Source organism: Tachyglossus aculeatus, chromosome 9 (assembly GCF_015852505.1).
Source record: "Tachyglossus aculeatus isolate mTacAcu1 chromosome 9, mTacAcu1.pri, whole genome shotgun sequence".
Lineage (NCBI taxonomy): Eukaryota > Metazoa > Chordata > Mammalia > Monotremata > Tachyglossidae > Tachyglossus > Tachyglossus aculeatus.
In genome coordinates, this window is record NC_052074.1 from 27,894,282 (window position 1) to 27,915,817 (window position 21,536).

The 21,536-nt window shown below is 42.3% G+C and overlaps 1 protein-coding gene across 2 annotated transcripts in view; it reads right to left on the minus strand.

The window, feature by feature from the left end:
- Positions 1–2,765: 2,765 nt before the first annotated feature.
- The window catches only part of CLIC5 (chloride intracellular channel 5), a 74,130-nt gene continuing 55,359 nt past the window's right edge, over positions 2,766–21,536 (minus strand). For both annotated transcript variants that reach the window (XM_038751478.1, XM_038751479.1), the window contains exons 5-6: positions 4,431–4,615; positions 2,766–3,556 (exon numbers count right to left, since the gene is read on the minus strand). In XM_038751478.1, coding sequence (XP_038607406.1) covers positions 3,389–3,556; positions 4,431–4,615 — 353 coding nt within the window. In that variant the 3' untranslated portion in view covers positions 2,766–3,388. The remainder of the gene's footprint in view (positions 3,557–4,430; positions 4,616–21,536) is intronic.

The window sequence follows — 21,536 nt, forward strand, 5'->3', positions numbered from 1 at the left end:
ATTAAGAGCACTTGACAAAGATAATTGAATGCTTTCTGGGAGAATTTGATTGCTCTTGCACTATGCCAGCTTGTTTTGTAATGAATGCAATCCTAAATTGAGACAGAAAAGTGACCATGATTTGAAACCCAATTCAGTCATTTCGTTAGCTGCTTCAGTGAAATGGGCTCCAGGAGTCCATCCAGGAGTAACATCCCCCTCTCTTCTGTAAACTCATTGTGGGCAGGGAACATGTCTACCAACTCTGCCATACAGTGTTCTGCACACAGTAAGCCTCAATAAGTCAAATCCATGGATCACTCTGTCGGAGATATCTGTGTTACAAAAACATACCCTCTTGCTAGGCTAATGGAAAACTCCAAATCCTTATTTTTTTATTATTATTCATTTTTCTTTCAGTTTGATAACAACTGTTCTCATGACCAAAATCTCTGGAATAGCAAGCAGGAGAAGGAGTGAGGCTTTCTAGGATGAGCGCTGTTTGACTAGAGAGAAAGCTGGGTTTGAAAGCGTAGCAAGAGAAACAAATCAAAACAAAATCTAATCTCAACATCTGAATTATTTTTTATGGATCAATTAAATTCTCCTCAAATTAAAAGCACTTGCTCAGGACTCACTTTGTTGGATATTCCAAGAAACCATAAAATTCTAATTCCATTCCAGTGTTTTTTTCTTTAGGCCGGCACTTCCTTTAGGTGTTGTTAGATGGTGTGTGTATTTTAAGGCTATATCAAAAGCACAGAGGAGCCTAGGCCTGTTCTACAATCAGACAACTATTGCTAATATTAAGGTGATGTTTCCAATGTTCTAGTGGTTATGCCTGTAGATACATAGGTCAGAAATAACTAAAATACAGGGGTGACCACAGGTGCACGTATATTTGCCCCATATAATCAAAATTTGGGAGAATGCTGTTTTTTTAAATGTCCTAATAATTGGCTTTTAATTAGCAGTATTTGTAGTAGAACCAAGGGAGCAGCCTTATCTTGATATTTTTTGTAGTATTTGTGAAGTGCTTACTATTTGCGGGGCACTGTACTAAGCACTAGGGTAGATACAAGATCATCAGGTTAAACAGTCCACAGCCCAGTGTTTTCATCAGGTCTTCGATGTCCATTCTAGTTTTTCCTCAAAGAACACACTTTACCAGAAATTAAAAATCACACTATTTAAAGCACATCTTGCCAATTCCTTAAGGTAGGGGAAAGACTATGAGATACAGAAACTGTTTATACAATTTAAAAGGACTCTTGAGATTGCAAAGTCCAGCCCTAGGGGACCAGTTGAGGATTGTGCTCCGCAAAATGATTTCTTTTCCATCACCTGACCCCAATGTTACACGATTCAGTTGACTGGGTTTCCATAGAGACCACAGAAATGGCCCGAAGAGGAATTGGGTAATTTTCCATTTCCATTTTCTTGGCATGTATATGAACCAACCATGTCCACTTTCTTTCCTCAAAGGAAAGGAAGTAAAATTCCCAGCTTTTTAATAATGATGGTATTTGTTAAGCGCTTACTATATGCGAAGCACTGTTCTCCTTGCAATAGGTCGAAATGTGATTTTCCTTACAGCAGTCTTGGAGTAGAGTAGACCCTGTCCACTAAAGTTGGGGGTCAGGAATTTTACTTCCTGTTTCCTAAATTAAAACCCACCTGTTCTTCCTCCCAACAGAGCAAAATACATTGATTCTGGTATTTCAGAATTCCCCTGTCTTTCCACCAGACATCAAGCATTACATAGTCAGTGAGCTGTTGAAGAGAACCATGGCAGTTGATCACTATGGTGAATGCGAGCTCATTCTCCTCTTGTTTATTTTGGCTAAGGCTTCCCAGAGGATGGAGCTAGAGTAGAGCTAGACCATTCCCCCACAGAGATTCCTACAAAGAGCTTGGCTACAGTGGTCAGCAGATCAAAGGAATTGAAAAGGTTAGAAGAATGCTTGTTGGCCATTTTGCTATTCTCTATGGGAAAGGTTAGTAGGGAGGACTACTAACCCACTGGTTTCAGGTGAGGAAACCTTGTTATTATTATTATTATGAACAATGTTAATAGTATTTGTTAAGCATTTACTATGTGCCAAGTACTGTATTAAGCACTGGGGTGGATACAAGATAATCAGGTCCCACATGGGACTCACAGACTAAGTAGATGTGAACAGGTTTCGAATCCCCATCTTGTGGATGAAGGAACTGAGGTACAGAGAAGTGAAGTGGAAACATCTGGATTAGAACCCAGGTCCTCTGACTCTCAGGCCTGTCCTCTTTCCACTAGGCCATGCTGCTTCTACTCTCCCTGTCCTCTTTTATGCCCCTACAGCCTCTAGACTTTAAGCTCATCGTGGGCAGGGAATGTGTCTGTTATATAGTTTGGTTATATTCTCCTAAGTGCTCAGTACAGTGCTCTGGACAAAGTAAGCACTCAATAAATACGATTGATTGTTGCCTCTTACTTTAAAGTGCTTATAAGATACCTTCCCTCCTGTTTTCTGGTCCAAAAGCTGATGAATCAGGACAGGAAAGAGAAAGCCTACCTAGATTTCCATTTTTCAAGAGGGCATTGGGCATTTAACATCTCCACAGGTGATCACTTCTCTACAAACACCCTACCTTGGTGATCATCAAATACTCATCAAAGAATACTCTAATCTCAAGGATGAGCAATCTCCAAACAAGGCAAACACCAGTGATCAAACAGTTCCCACCAGTGGGCACACCCCTGAGTATTTTGGCATCAAAGCTACCCTACCCCTCCCTCCCTTTCGACTCCCTAATAATTAAAATCTGAAAGCACATGCTTGCTCTCTTTTCTTCCCTGGTCTTGGCTGAGTGAAAGATTAGCTCAAAACTTGCCAGCCTGTTAAAATCAACAAAGCCTTCTCCCTACACAAGCTGATTCGGAACTTTGCAATTCTTAATATCTGCTGCCCTATTCATTCAGGGCCGGATGTCAAAAAGTTGCTTAAATACATTGGCCAAAGGCATTTCGGCACAAAAGCCAACCCTCCCCGTGTCCCTTTATCTCAATCACTTTGCTCCCCGTGGCTTCAGCAGTACTTTATCTGATGAGGTCTGTTAAGGTGGCTTGCGTAGATGGTCTCTGAGACTTGAAAATAGATGAAGAAGAGTCAACATTGCACAACCCTAACCTGCCCAATAATACATCTTTAGTCATCAGCGGAGCAGGAATTGATTATGGTTTCTGTTGCCCCAAACTTCATGTTTTCCTCCAGGGTATGCTGGTTCAGTTCCAACCCTTCATTATAGACAGCATGCTGCAGTCCTGATTTCAATCTGATACGAGAGTGATGCTTCTCAAGGCAACAAGGAGAGGAGTCTGTGAGACAGGGGTCCTTCGGGGAGAATGAGTCCTTTGTGGAAACGATGTTCAGGACTTGCTGAGTCGTTTGGCTACGTCAGCATAGGCCCCCTCGATCTCTTTGTCCGCTGCACAGGTGTTGGTGAATTCATCCCGGGCATAAGCGTTCTTCAGATACCTCCATAGGCCCGCCATCTCTGCCGGTATCTCATAATTGCGATATTTCTTGGCCACGATCTAGAACCAATGCAAACGCAGTTGCTATGAGCATTTTTTTTAAGGCAATGCAGAGGAGAAATGGTGGCCAGGTCAGGTGTTACTTTGTAAACATGTTAGAAGAGGATAGTGAGATCAGAGTGGACCATAAACAACTTTCGATGCATTTATTCATTCAGTCGTGTTTAAGTGCTTACTGTGTGCAGATCACTGAACTAAGTGCTTGGGAAAGTAGGATACAACAATAGAGTGACATTCCCTGCCCACATCGAGTTCACAGCCTAGCAGTGAGCATGACAATGGGCTCTTTAAAGGCAATGGACAAGTCTCTAAGCCTCAGTAAATCTCCTTTCTTTTCTCATAGAAATGGAAAAAAAATAGAGTCCTGTTAGAGTTGAGTGAGTGAAAGGGGGCTCATGACTAAAAAAGCAGGGAAGTGGAAGTCAGGAGGAACTGGTTTCTACTCCTTGGGGAAAAGAGACTGTGTCCAAACTGATAATCTGTATTCATCCCAGAGTATCATCACTTGCCTGTTCTGTGACCTTGGGCATGACACCTGAGTTGTTTATGCCTTAGTTTCCTCATCTGCAAAATGGTGGCTCAATACCTGGACTTCCTCCTATTGAGACAGTGAGCCCCATGTGGGATGGGGACTGTGTCTGATCTGATTAACATGTATCTAATCAAGCACTTGGAGCAGTGCTTGGTGCATAGTTAGCACTTAACAATTATTATTATTATTGGGAAATAGCTACACAGTCATTGCTAGCAAGCAACATAGAGTCTCCTATGAACTACAAACAGTGGGCTACGAACAGTATCTATGCATTCGCAAGTGAACAGGAAAGCTTTAGTACTTGCACAAATACAAGTCAGATGAGGCATCTCTTTTCACCTTGACCACATGAAGTTTGGGCAGCAGATTGCAATCAGCCAACGTCAGCTCTTCCCCATCTAGAAACTTGCGTCGGGACACCTTCCTCTCATCTCCGCAACTGCTGGCGTCGATTTCATCAGGTAGAGGGGTGTTCAGAAAGTCATCCAGCTTCTTCAGAGCCTTCGTCAAGCCCCTTTCGAGGTCTAGGAAGGAGGCAAAGAAATGCCAGCTTAGGGTCCCTTACCATTTTTTTTCTTTTATGATATTTGTTAAGTGCCTTACTATGTGTCAGGCACTGTACTAAGTGCTGACATAGGTACAAAGTTAGACACAGTGCATGTTCCACATGGGGCTCACAGTCTTAATTCTCATTTTACAAATGAGGAACTGAGGCACAGAGTAAGTGACTTGCCCAAGATCACACAACAGACAAGTGGTGGAGCAGGCGTTAGAACCGAGGTCCTTCGAACTCCCAGGCCCGTGCTCTGACCACTAGGCAATGCTGCTTCTCACTAGGCCACGTTACTTCTCACTGCATTCATTATGTCACTGCTCTCATGAGGACAAAACTGAAACATCAATACGTTTTCTGGCTTACAGCAGTGGCAGAAAGAAAACCAGTCATAAAACTCAGCTACTCCCTCTAGTCTTTGCAGGAAAGCAGAACGGTTCCCTAGAAATCCCATCCTGCCTGATGGAAAATCTTTCACCTCGCCAAAGAAGACAAAATGGTCTAAAACACACAGACATACCACAGATACACACACACAAATACACAGAGTTGTCTTTGTGGAAGGTTTATTTCTTTGTCCAAAAGGACACTGCAGCACATTCAAATACAATGAATTTCATTTCACTTGAACATATCCCATTACAGTGTAGAATAGTTGAACTTGTTTCCATCGTCCATGCTCAGGGAAAGAGCAGGGACTTGGAAGTCAGAAGGTCTTGGCTTCGGGCCAAGACTTGGCCAAGTTCCTAAAACTCAACTTGAAACCTACCTCCCAACAATGTTCAGTGACTAAGGGGATAATTGGGCATGTCCTTTGAGCTTCTCTAAAAAGAACCTTTTAGACTTCCAAAGTATTACTGTTATCATCTATCATATCATGATCAGGATAGCATCATCTATCATCTTAAATACAAGATCTTTTCAGCTGCCCTTGCCCACTTGCATAGGATCTCACTGCCCTTAAATCTTACGATCTTTAAGGGCAAATGATGACTGCATAATAGAAGGTTACCATTGGCAGATGGCTTTGCTGCCAGAAGACTAGATAGTTAATCCTCAGCATCACAAATAATCACTATATAGTCCCTGAGATGTTCCCACTCAACATGGAGATAGGTATACAAACACATAAATATCCCTAGCGACATTTTTGAACATGGAGATGGGAACTAAGGGCTTAATGGTGGCCTCTTTTTTCCCTAATGCTCTATAATTAAGGGAGTAGCAACTAATTAATTAATTAACTAATCAGCATATACCTGTGGCTCTGCCTTAGGATGAACACCAGAACACCTGAAGCCAGTTATGACATCATCACTCCAAACAAGCTGGCTAATTAGCTTCACTGTGATCCTGCCTCCAACATCACCCCACAGTAGTAGTAGTATCTGTTAAGTGCTTACTGTGTGCAAAGCACCATACTAAGTGCTAGGAGAAAAAGCATGGTTGCTGTCCCTTGCAGTTATCCTGAGTACAGGAATAGGATTCTGCTCCAAAAGCAATTTTACCATAGAGGTAAGAGGGGGAAGAATCATTGAATTCTCTGACTGACTTTCTAACTGTCTCTGCTTTTTTAGTTTGCTTTTTGGAGTTTTTCCAAAATGGTATTTGTTAAGTGCTTACTCTGTTCCAGGCACTATATTAAGCACTGGGGTATACACAGGACAATAATAATAATAATAATGATGGTATTTGTTAAGCACTTACTATGTGCCAAGCACTGTTCTAAGCACTGGGGTAGATACAAGGTAATCACATTGTCCCACATGGGGCTCACAGTCTTAATCACCATTTTACAGATGAAGTAACTGAGGCACAGAGAAGTTAAGTGACTTGCCCGAAGTCACACAGATGATAAGTGGCGGAGCTGGGATTGGAACTCACAACCTCTGACTCCCAAGCCCAAGACAGTCAAGTGGGACACAGTCCATGTCCCTCATGGGGCTCACGTTCCTAATCTCCCTTTGACAGATGAGGAAACTGTGGCACAGAGAAGTGACTTGCCCAAGTGAGGCACAGAGAAGAGAAGTGACTTGCCCAAGGTCACACAGCAGACTCCCAGGCCTGTGCTTTCTCCAGTAGGCTGACATTGCCATTGAAAACCTTGCCCACACAACCCCTTTCTTTGAGTCACAGCTTGGTTTATTGTCATGCCCTGATCAGTTAATGAATCAATCAATCATATTTATTGAGCTCTTACTGTGTGCAGAGCACTGCATGGAGCACTTGGGAGAGTACAACACATTCCCTGCCCACAAGGAGACTCCATAAAAAGTTAACTACTCAGGGCTTGGGATACTAAATGAATTGTGATCACTAATACCCTAGGTAATTGATTGATTCCTTTTCTTCTAACTGCTCTCTTTCTCCCTGTTGAGATTTACAGTACAGCACACACCAACGTGCTCAGTGAAATATGTAATGAGAAAACATGGGGAGCAGTTCATAAATATTCTCGGCCATACACAAACAATCTCAAATTTATTTTCTTCTTCTTAAAAGAGGAAAAAAACCCCACCCATTCCATGATCACTTCCAGATTCATTGAGGTTGATATTACATAAGACCCAATATTGTTTTCTCCTTGTGGAGAAATAACGACTTGGAAACAGCAATTTGAGCTAAGAAAATAATATACTCTAACCAGGGTACAGAGTCTGACTGGAGATCCTAGGAGCCAAGTTTTCAACTCAGTTTCCAACACATCCTCTCAAATCCATCTAAGACCTGGTCACAGGTTTCTCTTCCAGGGGAGAAAAGTACTGAATAGGGAGCTACTTCTAGTTGCTCTTAAGCTGGGACAAACTTTACATTTTTTTATGGCATCTGTTAATCCCTTACTATGTGGCAGGCACTGTACTAAGCGCTGGGGTAGATACAAGCTTGTCAGGTCAGACAAAGTCCAGGTCCCACACAGGGGCTCTTAACCCCTATTTTACAGAAGAGATAACTGAGGCACAGAGAAGTAAAGTGACTTGCCCAAGGTCACACATCAGACAGATGGAAGAGCCAGGAAATTTGTGGTTTGGTGCGGAAAGGGCTAAACATCAAAGTGACTTTTAAAATGGGCCACATATCTTTCACTGTCCTCAAATTTGGGCCGTTCTGCACGGAGATTCTACTTGACTTGGGGAGAACACACAAAGAGACAGAGTACAGGAATTACTCTTAGGCTTTGCTTTTCGTCCCCTCAGTTGGTACATATGGGGAGGGCAAATTTATGAACTGCAACCCCAAGTCACACATGCCCAGGCTGGTACTTCTGTGTAAAATGGCTTCAGAGATAATGTTTAGTGCTCTGTTCCTCTTTCAAAGCAAGTAGGTGTTCCTACAGTATGTGGTTTGGAATTTTTCTTTTAATGAATCAGTAGATCAATCACTGGAATTTATTATTTATTTTGTGCAGAGCCCTGTACTAAGTGTTTGGGAGAGTACAATACAATAGAGTTAGTAGACACCATCTCTGCCCACAAGGAGTCTAAAGGGGGAATAACGAGAAGCAACAAGGCATAATGGGTAGAGCTTGGACCAGGAAGTAAGAAGAATCTGGGTTCTAGTCCTGACTCCACCATTTGTCTGCTGTGTGACCTTGGGCAAATCACTGCACTTTAATGTGCCTCAGTTACCTCACCTATAAAAGGGGGATTCAGACTGTGAACACCATGTGGGATGGGGACTTTGTCCAACCTGATTAACTTGTATCTGCCCCAGCGCTTAGAACAGTGACTAGAACATAGTATGTGCTTAACAAATCCCATAAAAATTATTGATGAATTCATAATAATCATCATATTAGTTTGTCCTCGATGAAACTTTCGACTAGGCAACGGTGTCAAGCCTTAAACCTGGGAGTCAAAGTTTCTATTCATTGGCCATGAAAAAGGTCAAAATGGTTCTGTTCCAAGGCAAAAGTTCATCTGCTCAGCTGAAATTTATCCGAACATCCCAAGACCTTTCCGGTCCAGGGAACGGGCTGGACAGCTCTCAGGAACAGCCTCTTTGGTGTGTCTTCCAGCACTTCTGTTACTCAGACCAAACTGGAATCATTTCGGAGGGTTTGGCTCCCTTGCTCCCCAAGATCGTGAGGCAGTTTCCAGTTTTCTTTATCTGCTGTTTTGGAAGCTTCTGCCGACCCTCTGCTCACATACGTTCCACATAAGACTGAGAAAATTGGAATTGGCCTCTCAGGGAGGACAGAGCTGTCAAATTGACACTGACTGTGAGGGCCACTGAGATTCTTGTTTCTCAGGGCTATCCTGTGATTCTGTCTCTAGGTCTCGATGAAAACAGGAAGTGCAGAAAATCATCTGGGTTTTTTTTTTCATTATTCCAACAACAACTTTGTTAAATTCTCTAATATTTCCCTAGGAGGGGTAGAGTTGGCTGAAGGAAAAAAAATGGTGAGCAAAACTTTGAGGCTGGTTGTTGTGGAAACTGGTTTCTGAACTCCTGGCAGGAATGTGGTTGGAGACTAAAACAGGATTGAATCATGGGACCAGGAAATTCTTATTCACTGGCCTATCTCTTTGCACTATCATCATCATGATAAACAGGATTTATTGAGTGCTACTGTGTGGAGAGTACTTTACTGGGTGCTGGGAAACATAAGATTAAAAGTTGTGATCCTACGCACTTGAAATCTAATGGAATCTTCTGGTGTCTGGGCTAGGGAGAGAGAGGTGGTGTGCTTTTGTCTACCTGACAGATTTCTGCAACTTTTTTTCTGCTTTAGAAAAGCAGTGTGGTCTAGGAGCGAGAGCACAGGGCTGGGAATCAGAAGACCTGGGTTCTAATTCTGACTCTTCCACTTGCCTAATCTGTGGCTTTGGGCAAGTAACAACTTCTCTGGGGCTCAGTTGCTTCATCTGTGAAATGGAGCTAAAACCCCTTTTCTCCCTCCCCTTTAGACTGCGTGCCTCAAGTAAGGTAGGGAATGTATCCTATCTGACTTAAATCTACCCCACTGCATAGTAAGTACTTAGCCTATACTATTATTGTTATTATTATTGCTTCAATGTCCCCTCAGAAAGGCTCCAGGGTTCTTTCTGGAGGAAGAGATACTTTCTGTTCCTGTTTCCACAGGCCGTGACACTCCCCAGTACAACACTCTATGAGACTCATTTAGTGAACCATTTTGTACGAGGTGGATAATGTAACCTAAAACCTTCATTGGACATAGGTTCGGAGATAATTATCTTCAACCTAGGACGGCATATTGGCAAAGAACTGATAAAAAGTTCTCAGGCCCCAGGGGGAAAAAAAGTCACAGCATGATAACGTACAGAACTAAAACCCCTTCCCCTTTTCAGCTCTACCAAATTTAGGACAAGGGCAAAGTGCCTTTCATGTAATATTAAAAAAGTCTGAAAGGCCGTATGGATAATATACACGATTCCAGGATCAGATCATTTTCCAAATCTCCTAAAAGCCGCAGTATGTTTGAAGAGTCAGATTATCACTTCAGCGTTCAGATTTAAGTTTTCCTTTATTTACACAGACTGTACCATATGGGGGCTGAAAAATGTTTATTTATCAACAGCAAACAACAAGGGAGAGCCTCCGCCAGGGCCAATGGGGAAAATGCACAGACCCTCTGGATCCAGAAAGAATGTGTTCCTTGTTAGGGTGGCCTGTCTGTGGTCCTCAGCGGTGCTTCGGCGACCCCTACTGTCTTAGATTTGGAACGGAGAGGACCATATCCCTCGCTGGGACCCAGCCTGGATGTTCATGTTTTCTATTAGGTTTTCCAGAAATTTCCCAACGGTTACAAAAGCCACTGTGCTAATAGAGAGTCCTCCATAAATACTGACTGCGACTCAACGCTGGATGTAGTCTCTGCAGCTGACTGAAAACGCCCCGAAACAATTTAGGGTAATTTTCTAATAAGTTATTATTGTCATACCACCACAGGCAGGAGGTTGCTGCGTGTAGCTTAATATTAATTTTCATAGATTTGAAATGAACATGGAGGAAAATCCACAACCTCCCTCAGGAACCCATTCCGAGGTATGAAAACCTTCTTTGTTTGAAACTACCTCCTCCATCCAACCTAATCTTCCATGCAGCATTTTTAAGCTTTTTCTCTTAATAAGTTCCCAGTGGAGAGGGAGAATAGATGGTCATCATCCTCTGTATAGTGAAACATAACTTAATTTACTTGAAAACTTTTATTGTTGCCATTCAGCCTGTACTTCTGTAGGCTAAATAATCCTCATGATTTAATCTCTTCACCTAGGTGTAATTTTATGGTTCTTTAATCACATACCAGTCTCTCCTCTCCGCGTTATCTAAATTTTCCATTTCTTAAACTGGGCCACCCATAGCTGGATATAGTGATTTAGTCCAGGTTGGAACTAGGTTTACCCTGTGTGCTTGGAGATGCATCTGAAGATGAAGTTCACTTATAATAACTGTAGTATTTAGTGGTAATAATAATAATAATGGTATTTGTTAAGTGCTTGCTATGTGCCAAGCACTGTTCTAAGCACTAGGGGAGATACAAGGTAATCAGGTTGTCCCACATGGTGCTCACAGTCTTAATCCCCATTTTATGGATGAAGTAACTGAGGCACGGATAAGTTAAGTGGTTTGCCCAAAGTCACACAGCTGACAAATGCAGAACCAGGATTAAAGCCCAAGACCTCTGACTTCCAAGCAATGGATGCTGGAGGGTGAAAAGTTGTCAAGTCTCCAATGGGGCATCAGCAGCAGTTGCTGTTTCTTTCACATCATTGCCGAGGCTGAATTTGCCTTCCCTGGGGCCATCCATGGGCATTTTCAGCCAAGCCAGAATAATGTGTTTTAGCCACAACAGAATAGAGATGGGCTTGTTTAGTTAGGGTGATGGAGGCAGCTGCAGTGGCAACTGCCACCACAGAAGAGAAAGATATCTCAACTCATCCGATGCAACAGCATCCTCATCAACCTCCCTGCCTCCTGCTTCCCCCTCTCCAGTCTGTACTTCAATGTGTTGCCTCTCTAATACATCATTTTTGGCACTCATCTCCCCACTCCTCAAAAACCTCCAGTGGCTGCCCCTCCAACTCCACATCAAGCAAAGATTCCTCACCAATGGCTTCGAGGCCCTCTATTTGGCTCTCTCCCTCCTACCTCTCCCACTACAACCCAGCCCAGACACTTCATTTCTCTAATACCAATATACTCACTGTGTCTCATTCTCAACTCTCTGCTCATCAACCTCTTGTTCACACCCTCTCTCCTTTCTGAAACTCAGGTCAAATCTCACAGACCATTACTTATTTCATTTCCATAAATCCTACTAAAATCACATCTCTAGGAAGTCTTACCTGATTAATTTACCTCCCAGCTCTATAGTCCTCCGTACTGCATCACTTATACACTTGAATCTTCAGCCACTAAGCATTATAGATACTCATTCCCTCCTCCAATCCAAGCACTTATAAATCATATCAGGAGGCCTTCCCAGACTGAGCCCCTTCTTTCCTCTCCCCCTCGTCCCCCTCTCCATCCCCCCGTCTTACCTCCTTCCCTTCCCCACAGCACCTGATGGTTGTACATATTTATTACTCTATTTATTTTACTTGTACATTTCTATCCTACTTATTTTATTTTGTTGGTATGTTTGGTTCTGTTCTCTGTCTCCCCCTTTTAGACTGTGAGCCCACTGTTGGGTAGGGACTGTCTCTATGTGATGCCAATTTGTACTTCCCAAGCGCTTAGTACAGTGCTCTGCACATAGTAAGTGCTCAATAAATACGATTGATTGATTGATTGATTGATATCTTCATACTAGTTGCTACTCCAACCTGTAATTTATTTTAATGCCTGTCTCCCCTGCTAGATTGGTAAGCTCCACGAGAGCAGGGATCATTTCTACCTATTCTGCTGTACTCTCTCAGGTACCTGTTACAGTGCTCCACAAAGAGCAAGTGCTCTGAAAATACTATGGATTGACCAACAGAGGAAAAATCAATCAATCGTACTTATTGAGCGCTACTAGGTTTAGAGCACTGTACTAAGCACTTGGTAGAGTACACTATAACAATACAACAGAAGAGGCTGCCTTCTACTTCTCCCAGCTGTTTACTGCGATCCTGGCTCCATCACTTGTCTGCTGTATAACCTTGGACAAGTCACTTCACTTCTCTGGGCCTCAGTTACCTCATCTGTAAAAATGGGGATGCAGACTGTGAGCCCCATGTTGGACAAGGTCTGTGTCCAACTTGTTTGCTCGGAATCACTCCAGTGCTTAGTACAGTGCCTGCCACATAGCAAACACTTAACAAATACCACAATTATTATTACCACTTCCAGTCAGATAATGGCAGAGGTCAGAGGTCAAAAGTACAGATTAGTGCATGCAATGTCCCTTTTCTCTCCTCTTGGTCTCTGCTCTGACTTGAATAAGGGGGTCAGATTCTTTGGAAAAGGGGGTGGCTTCGGGGGAAGATGCGTTCCCCTGCTGTATGTCTCCTGGCTAATATGGTGCAAGCACCTGAATTTATCTTTGCACCCACGCTGTTTATCAATGAGATTTCACCAGGAAGATCCTCTGGATGACCTTGGGCTAGTCACTTAACTTTTCTGTGCCTCAGTTACCTCATCTCTAAAATGGGGGATAAAATATCTCCCTCCCAGAGTAAACACCTTACAAATATTATTAGTAGTAGTAGTATTTTAGAAACATGGGCTGGATGGATGAGTCCGGGTACAAATGGGAGAAAAAATCTCTTTTGGACCTAAACCCCAGTGTTTAGCTTCCAAGAAAAGTCAGCCGGTGAGGTCTAATTCACTTAAATCCAACTCCATCTCCCTTCTGCATTTTCTGTGCACTTGGATATGTGACATTTAGGCCCTTGGTATTCACCCCACCTTCAGCCCCACAGCAATTATGTGCATATCTATAAATTACAAATTATAAATTATTTGTTTATAATAATGTCTGTCTCCCCATGTAGGCCATAAGCTTGTGGGTAGAGAATGTGTCCACCAACTCTGTAGTTTTGTACTCTCTCAGGCACTTAGTATGGTGCTCTGCACACAGTAAGTGCTCAATAAATAGTATTAATGATAAGGTTAACTCCTCCATTCTGCCATATTAGAGAAGAATTTTGAATCACAGGGAACCATTTCCAAATTTAGATTGCAAAAACCCCAATTTAAAGGAGGAAAGAATGATGAGCCCCCTTTTTCCTCTCCTCCTCCCCATCCCCCCACCCTAACTCCTTCCCCTCCCCACAGCACCTGTATATATGTATATATGTTTGTATATATTTATTACTCTATTTTACTTGTACATATTTATTCTATTTATTTTATTTTGTTAATATGTTTTGTTTTGTTGTCTCTCTCCCCCCTTCTAGACTATGAACCCGCTGTTGGGTAGGGACCATCTCTATATGTTGCCAACTTGTACTTCCCAAGCTCTTAATACAGTGCTCTGCACACAGTAAGCACTCAATAAATACGATTGAATGAATGAATGAATGATGTCTGCATCTGTTGTTTCTTAGTGGGACATTCAGGTTCTCTTTACAAAAACTCATTTGAATGGATTTCTTTGGTCCTAGTAGCGGTAGTGGTTGAGAATAAAACTTCCATGTCATTATCACACTGGCTAAATTTTCCCTATGTTCCTGTTGTACAGTACAGCCTGCTTTCCTCTGCTCCTACAAGATATATTTTTGCCAAGATTTTTTTTTCTCAATTTTCATCAAATCTGGGGAGTTTTTCAGCCTCATTTATCTGCAAAAAGTGCATTCTTCTACAAAAAGTGCAAAGGGGGCATTCTCTGTAAGTTGCAGCAGCAGACATTTCTGGGAAAAAGTAGTAGCACTAATAGTATTTATTAAGCAGGCACTGGGTGCGATCCTCTATGCTAAGTACTCAGGATATACAAAACAAAGAAGAGACTTGTTCCCTGCCCACAAGGAGTTTAGACTCTGAGGGAAGTAGACATTGAAGATATTTACAACTAGAAAAGTAAAAAAAAATGTGAATGTACAAGTGAATAAAAATTGATACAAAAGTGGTGAGGACAGGCATAATTAAGAGCTAAAGTTGAGTGCTGGGTTTATATGGCAGGGTGGATTTTAGGAGGGTTTTCAAGGTGGAGCTTTGGGTAGAGCAGATTTTTAAAACATCCATTTTTTGTGTGTGTGTTTTTCATGGTATTTATTTAGAGCTTACCACATACCAGGAACTGTACTAAGTGCTGGAGTAGTTACATATTGGATACAGTCCATGTCCCACATGGGGCTCACAGTCTTAATTTCCATTTTACAGATGAGGTAATTGAAGCACAGAGAAGTTAAGTGACTTGCCCAAGACACACATCAGACAAGTGATGGAGATGGGGATTAGAACACAGGTTCTCTGATTCCCAGATCCATGCTCTTTTCACTAATAATGATAATAATGATGGCACTTATTAAGCACTTACTATGTGCAAAGCACTGTTCTGAGCACTGGTAGGCCATGCAGCTTCCCAAGAAGCAGCACGGCTCAGTGGAAAGAGCACGGGCTCGAGAGTCAGAGGTCATGGGTTCTAATCCCGGCTCCGCCACTTGTCAGCTATGTGACTTTGGGCAAGTCAACTTCTCTGTGCCTCAGTTACCTCATTGGTAAAATGGGGATTAAGACTGTGAGCCCCATGCGGGACAACCTGATTACCTTGTATACCCCCAGCACTTAGAACAGTGCTTGGCACATAGTAAGCATTTAACAAATGCCATCATCATTATTATTTATTAATTACTAGGGGGCACACACAAATATATGAAGTTTATGATTCTTTTAAAAAATGGGAGGCAGCTGGATCTAACAGGAAAAGCAGGCAACTGGGAGTCAGTGTGACCTTGGGCAAGTCACTAAACCTCTGTGCCTCAGTTTTCTTCTGTTACATGGTGATAAAATGGCTGCTGCCCTCCTCCTTAAACTGTCAGCCCTCTGTCAAGGTTGGAAACCTGGTCCTAAGATTTGATGTTACCAGTACTATGCTGATCCAATCACTTATACTATCCTGCCTTGATTATTGCATCAGCTTCCTCACTGACCTCCCTGCCTCCTGTCTCCCCCTCACTCTAGTCCAAGCCACAGTGATGCCCAGGTTAATTTTCTAAAACAACCAAAAAAACCATGCAGTCCATGTTTCCCCACTCCCCAAGAACCTCCAGTGGTTGCCCATCCACCTCAGCATCAAACAGAAACTTCTTACCACTGGCTTTAAAGCACTCAATCCCCTTTCCCTCACTTATCTTACCTTGCTGGTTTCCCCCTCTTCAAATCCAACAGATCACCACTCTCCCCATCTTCAATACCTTGTTAAAAATCACATCTTTCTCTCAAGTGGCCTTGCCCAAATGAGCCATCATTTCCTCTCTCTTCTGCATCACCCTTGCACTTGGGTCTGTAGCCTTTAAGCATTTGACAGTCACAGCACCCTCAGCCCCAGAGCGCTTATGTACATATTCATAATTCATTGAATTGTCTGTCTCCCCCTTAGACTGTAAGCTCCCTGTGGGCAGGGAACATGCCTGCCACCTCTGTTGCACCATACTCTCCCAAGTGCTTAGTTCAGTGTTCTGCACACAGTAAGAGCTCAATAAATGCCATAGATTTATTGATTTAATCCTGTCAAGTTTGGTCCATACATTGTGACCTGGCTGTGGGCAGGAAATGCATCTGTTTGTTGTTGTATTGTACTCTCCCAAGTGCTTAGTACAGTGCTTTGCACACTGTAAGTGCTCAGTAAATATGATTGAAAGGATAATGCTGATGAAACTGCTCCAGGACCTGGATGTATTTTCTGTAGGGTGTCCTGGCCCAACATCAGTTTAAAAAGTTGGACAACAGCACTTACGTACATATCTGTAATTCTATTTATTTATATTAATGTCTGTCTCTCCCTCTAGACTGTAATCTTGTGGTGGGCAGGGATGTGTCTGTTGTTGTACTATACTCTCCCCAACACTTAGTACAGTGGTCTGCGCACAGTAAATGCTCAATAAATTGACTGATTAACATCAGCCTTACAGATCTTCGACCTGGTACGGAGCTTGATGCCCCATCATCAGAAAATATTGAACAACATACCCTAGGTAGCAGAATTCAGTGAATGTTTTAAGTTCTGAGTTGCCAGTGAAGCTTTTGATTGCAGAGAGTCTGGTACATGAATTCCATTTTTTTGGGAGGCTTCTTTGAAGAAGGGACAGTAGAGTGAGACAACATAGTGTACAATTTTGCTCACTAACATTTCAATAGGAGTCTATTCCTATTTTGATCAAAACCACTTGAAATACAATGTGGATTTCATCATTATAAGTCTAAGTTTTTATTGTTAGGACTGCCTTTACACTTTCAACACTTCCATTTTCTCAACATTAATAAAATTCCTCACATAAACTGCATCTCTCTGAGTAAAGTGAGGAGTTGAAGCAATTATTTGGAAAACTAATGCATAAAACCAATTAATCAATGGTATTTATTGAGTGTTTTCTGCATGCAGAGTGCTATACTAAGTGCTTGGGAGAGTACAGTACAACAGAGTTGATAGACACAACAGGCTTACAATCTAGAGGTGGAGACAAACATTGATGTAAATAAATGATTTATGGATATGTACCTAAGTGCTGTGGGGTGAATCCCAGAGGCTCAAAGGGTATGGATCCAAGTGCCCAGATGACACAAGAAGTTCTGCTATTTAGGAAAAGGAGATTTGGGGTCTGAATGATACATGCTTCCCCTTCCCTACTGATTGAATCCATGCAGGATCTTGACTTAAAGTCTTATTTCATTTTGCCCGACAAGGCATTGATTTTAGCGATGGGGAATATACGTGGCAAGATGATGAACTCTGGACCACAGCATCAAAAGTTCTGCTCCAAAATTCAGGACGATGTGAGATGTTCCGTGCCCACTGTTCCTGGCATTTCTCCCAGGGCAATGTTCCACCTTTTAAACTGATGTTGGATCAGGATGAAGTATCCTGATAGCAGTGCCCAGACCTGGACCTGGGCTCTTGAGAAACCAAAGGCAGGATGTTTTCATGGAAGATCCCTGTCTCTGGAACTTCCTGGTCTGAGGGACTTGAGAGCACAGAGTTTGTTGATCTTCAGGGTTTGGTCCAAGATGTGCCTCTGTGGCTTTGGCAGTACCCCTTTGCTGCCGTCTTCTCTTTATGTGAGAAATTTTAGTTTTTGCCTCCGCATTTCATTTAATGGTTGGATTTATATCTATTGGAGCCATAAAGTTTTGACCCAATCCTAATCTTACTTAATATATTCATATATATCCAATACATTCCTTTAGACTGTTAGCTTCTTGTGGGCAGGCAATGAGTCCAACAACTCTGTTATATTATGCTCTCCCAAGCACTTAGTACAGGACACTGCTTGCAGTAAGTGCTCAATAAATATGACTCCTCATGCATTATATTGATTCAGCAAAGATTTTGGTTATCTTAAATATGCATAAACATTTCTGACTCATGACACTTTGAATTTGTGAAGCCCTTCAATTTCTCAAAGTACTTCCTTATTACTTCTCTAATTTTGTCCTCCCAGGCTCCCTGAGAGAGGTAGGGGAGGGTCAAGAATTATTATCCCCATTCTACCGATAAGGAAACTGAGGCTTGGAGCAGATGAATGACTTTTTCAAGGTCATGCAATAGGTGAATAGCAAATCTAGACTGTAAGCTCATTGTGGACAGGGAACATTTCTACCCACTCTGTTATATTGCTATAGTGTACTCACCCAAGCACTTAGTACAGTACTCTGTACTCAGTAAGCACCCAATAAATACGATTGATTGATCAATAGGGGGTAGGACACATCCTCCAACCCCCACACCCGTGTTCCTTCCAATCGAGGAAACTGAGGCAGAGAGAAGTTTAGTGACTGGTCCAAGGTCATACAGGAAGCAATTGGCAGCACCAGGATTAGAGCCCAGGCTCTCTGACTAGCCAAGCCAGTGCTGTTTTCACTAGGCCATGCTGCTTCCTGTCTTTACTTAACCAGATGAAACTGGAAATAATATTTTAATCTCTTTGGCACTGGATTTGGAGGGAGTAAAACACAGGAGCAAATGACTAAATTACTAAATTATCATAGAAGAAACAGGGGCAGGTATGTGTTGGGTGTGGTGTGTGTGTGTGTGTATGTATGTGTGTCTGGCCATATGACCATCATGTAGGTCAGGGGTAGGAATCTTGAAGGTGTTTAGCAGATGGTTTTGAAACTCACGGAGATTATAATGTTAGGAGCAGCAGTGGGGGAGAAAAATGTGAAGACTGCATAATTTCCACATCCTACTATGATGCAAGGAATAAAAGCAGGGTCTGAGAGTATATAATTTGCATTCCTCCTGCAAAAATCTTGCTTGGGTTTTTGAATTTCTCACTCTTCTATGTTGAAATTGGAAAAACAACAACAACAAAAAAAGCACAAATCTCTGAGGCTCAAGTCCATCAGGAAAGGAGAATTTTGCATGCTCCAAATGATTTTCCAATTGGCTAGGGAGTCAGCCAAACTACTGTAGGAGGAACAGTAGCATTTATTAAGTGCTTACATTGCAAGGTACTGTACTGGGCATTGGTAGGTACAGAATGATATTGTTTTGTGGCATAAGGATCCCTGTCCACGAGGACTTAGAGAGAAAAATCCTAGGAGGCAAGAGATTTGCACTGGATCAATATTAAGGAAAAGAAAAATGCTATGTCCTTCACAGTAGAGAAGCAGCATGGCCTAGTGGATAGAGAATGGGCCTGGGAGCCAGAAGGGACCTGGGTTCTAATCCTGACTCCACTGCTTGTCTGCTGTGTGCCCTAGGGCAATTCACTTAACTTCTCTGTACCTTAGTTACCTCATCTGTAAAATGGGGATTAAAACTGTAAGCCCCATATGGGACATTGTCTGTGTCCAACCTGATAAGTTTGTATCTATCCCAGGACTTAGAACAGTGCTTGGCACATAGTAAGTCCTTAAAAAATACTATGAAAAAATTGAAAAGTCAGTTTGTTTTCCTCTGTGCTCTCAAATGTGTGTTTCTGAAATGGGATTTGTATTACACTCTGCCTTAGAGTTGGTGGGGGAATTCATGAAACAAGGTTTGGAATTCTTAAACTGTTGAGTATTTTGAAGGAAGGAGTGGTAGTGGCATGCTCATAGTTCTTCTGGATAATTCAGGTCAAGTTCTCCTCCCTTCTCCCACATAGAAATTTAATTTGATTTTAACATGGGAAAATGAGGTACTTTAAAATCTCCAAATGGATAACTAATTTCTCCTCCTAATCTCCACAAAACTCACCCTCATCTGAGATTGAACATGAGCCTTTTCAGTGCAGGAAGAAAATTTTTCCAAAGTTTGTATATGATCAAAAACAATGTTTTTTTTATGGACATCCCTATGCAAACAATTATAGTACTCTCTACCACATGGAGTAGACTATGAACACCCAATGAAATATACTTATTTCTATATATACTATCGTGTATTACTCAAACCACCCCCACACTTAACTGTAAAGCTGGGAGACCTAGAATTTTGTCCTATCCTTAATGGAATTTTCTCTTGTAAGCACATTTTTCTGGCTAATTGGCATATGTGCCTGTTTATTTAAGAAGGTATGTAATGGCCTCTGGTGGTACCTAGAAAACATCAGAACACACACATCGTGTACAGGCTGTGTGTGTGTGTGTATGGAGGGGTGGTGGTGTATTAGTGGGAGTGAATATCTACCCTCCTCCATCCCGACAAATAGAGCTTTGATTTGTGATCTTGGGCAAGTCATTTCACTTTTCTGGGCCTCAGTTCCCTCGTCTGTAAAATGGGGATTTAGATGGTGAACCCCATGTGGGACAGAGGCTGTATCCAACCTGATTTGCTTGTATCCATCCCAGCACTTAGTATAGTGCCTGGCACACAGTAAACACTTAAATACCACAATTATTATTATTATTATTATCCTGCTTCTAGGTGAGCCACTTCCCTACTCACATATTCAGCCACATAGGAGGTTGAGGTAAAAGGGCAGTTAACTGGTGTACAAATTAATCATTTAGTGTTCCTTTATTCTTGGGCCCTTGATCTTAACTCCAGGCAAACTGTTGGAATCCTCTGGATCAGATGGCTGGAAATTCCACCCGGGAGAATCGTGTGCTGATCGCCCGCTCTGCTTTGAGCGAGGAGCCTGCACATTAAAACTCCCTCATTCTATTAATGAATGCTCCCACCTACACCAGAGCCAGCACTTTCCATTTCTTCTGCCCTCCTCCCGGCCACCTTCCCTGACCCCCACCTCTCTGCCCACCTGAGGATTCATTTTTTTTTAAGATATTTATTAAGTGCTTACTATGTGCTACACACTGTTTAGAGTGCTGGGCTAGATTACAAGCTAATCAGGTTGGACACAGTCCACATTCCACATGGGTCACATGGTCTTAATCCCCATTTTATAGATGAGGTAACTGAGGCACAGAGAAGCTAACCAGTTAGCACTAACTCTCCCAAGTGCTAAGTGCTCTGCTCACAGTAAGTGTTCAATAAAAAAGTATCTGGATTTAGCAGTAATGATTATAATAATATAACTGTGGTATTTAAGTGCTTACTATATGCCAGGCAATGTACTAATCTCTGGGATGTGTGCAAGTGAATTAGTTTGGACACAGTCCCTGTCCCAAATGGCTCCCAGTCTTAATCCCCATTTACAGATGAGGTAACTGAGGAACAGGGAATGTAAGTGACTTGTCCAAGGTCACACCGCAGACAAGTGGTGGAGCCAGAATTAGAACCCAGGTTCTCTGACTCCTACGCCCATGCTCTTTCCTCTAGGCCACACAGTTTCATTTCAGGGACAAATTCTTTGAATTGGAAATCACAGGCAATCAATGAGGGAAAGAATCACAGGGTCCCC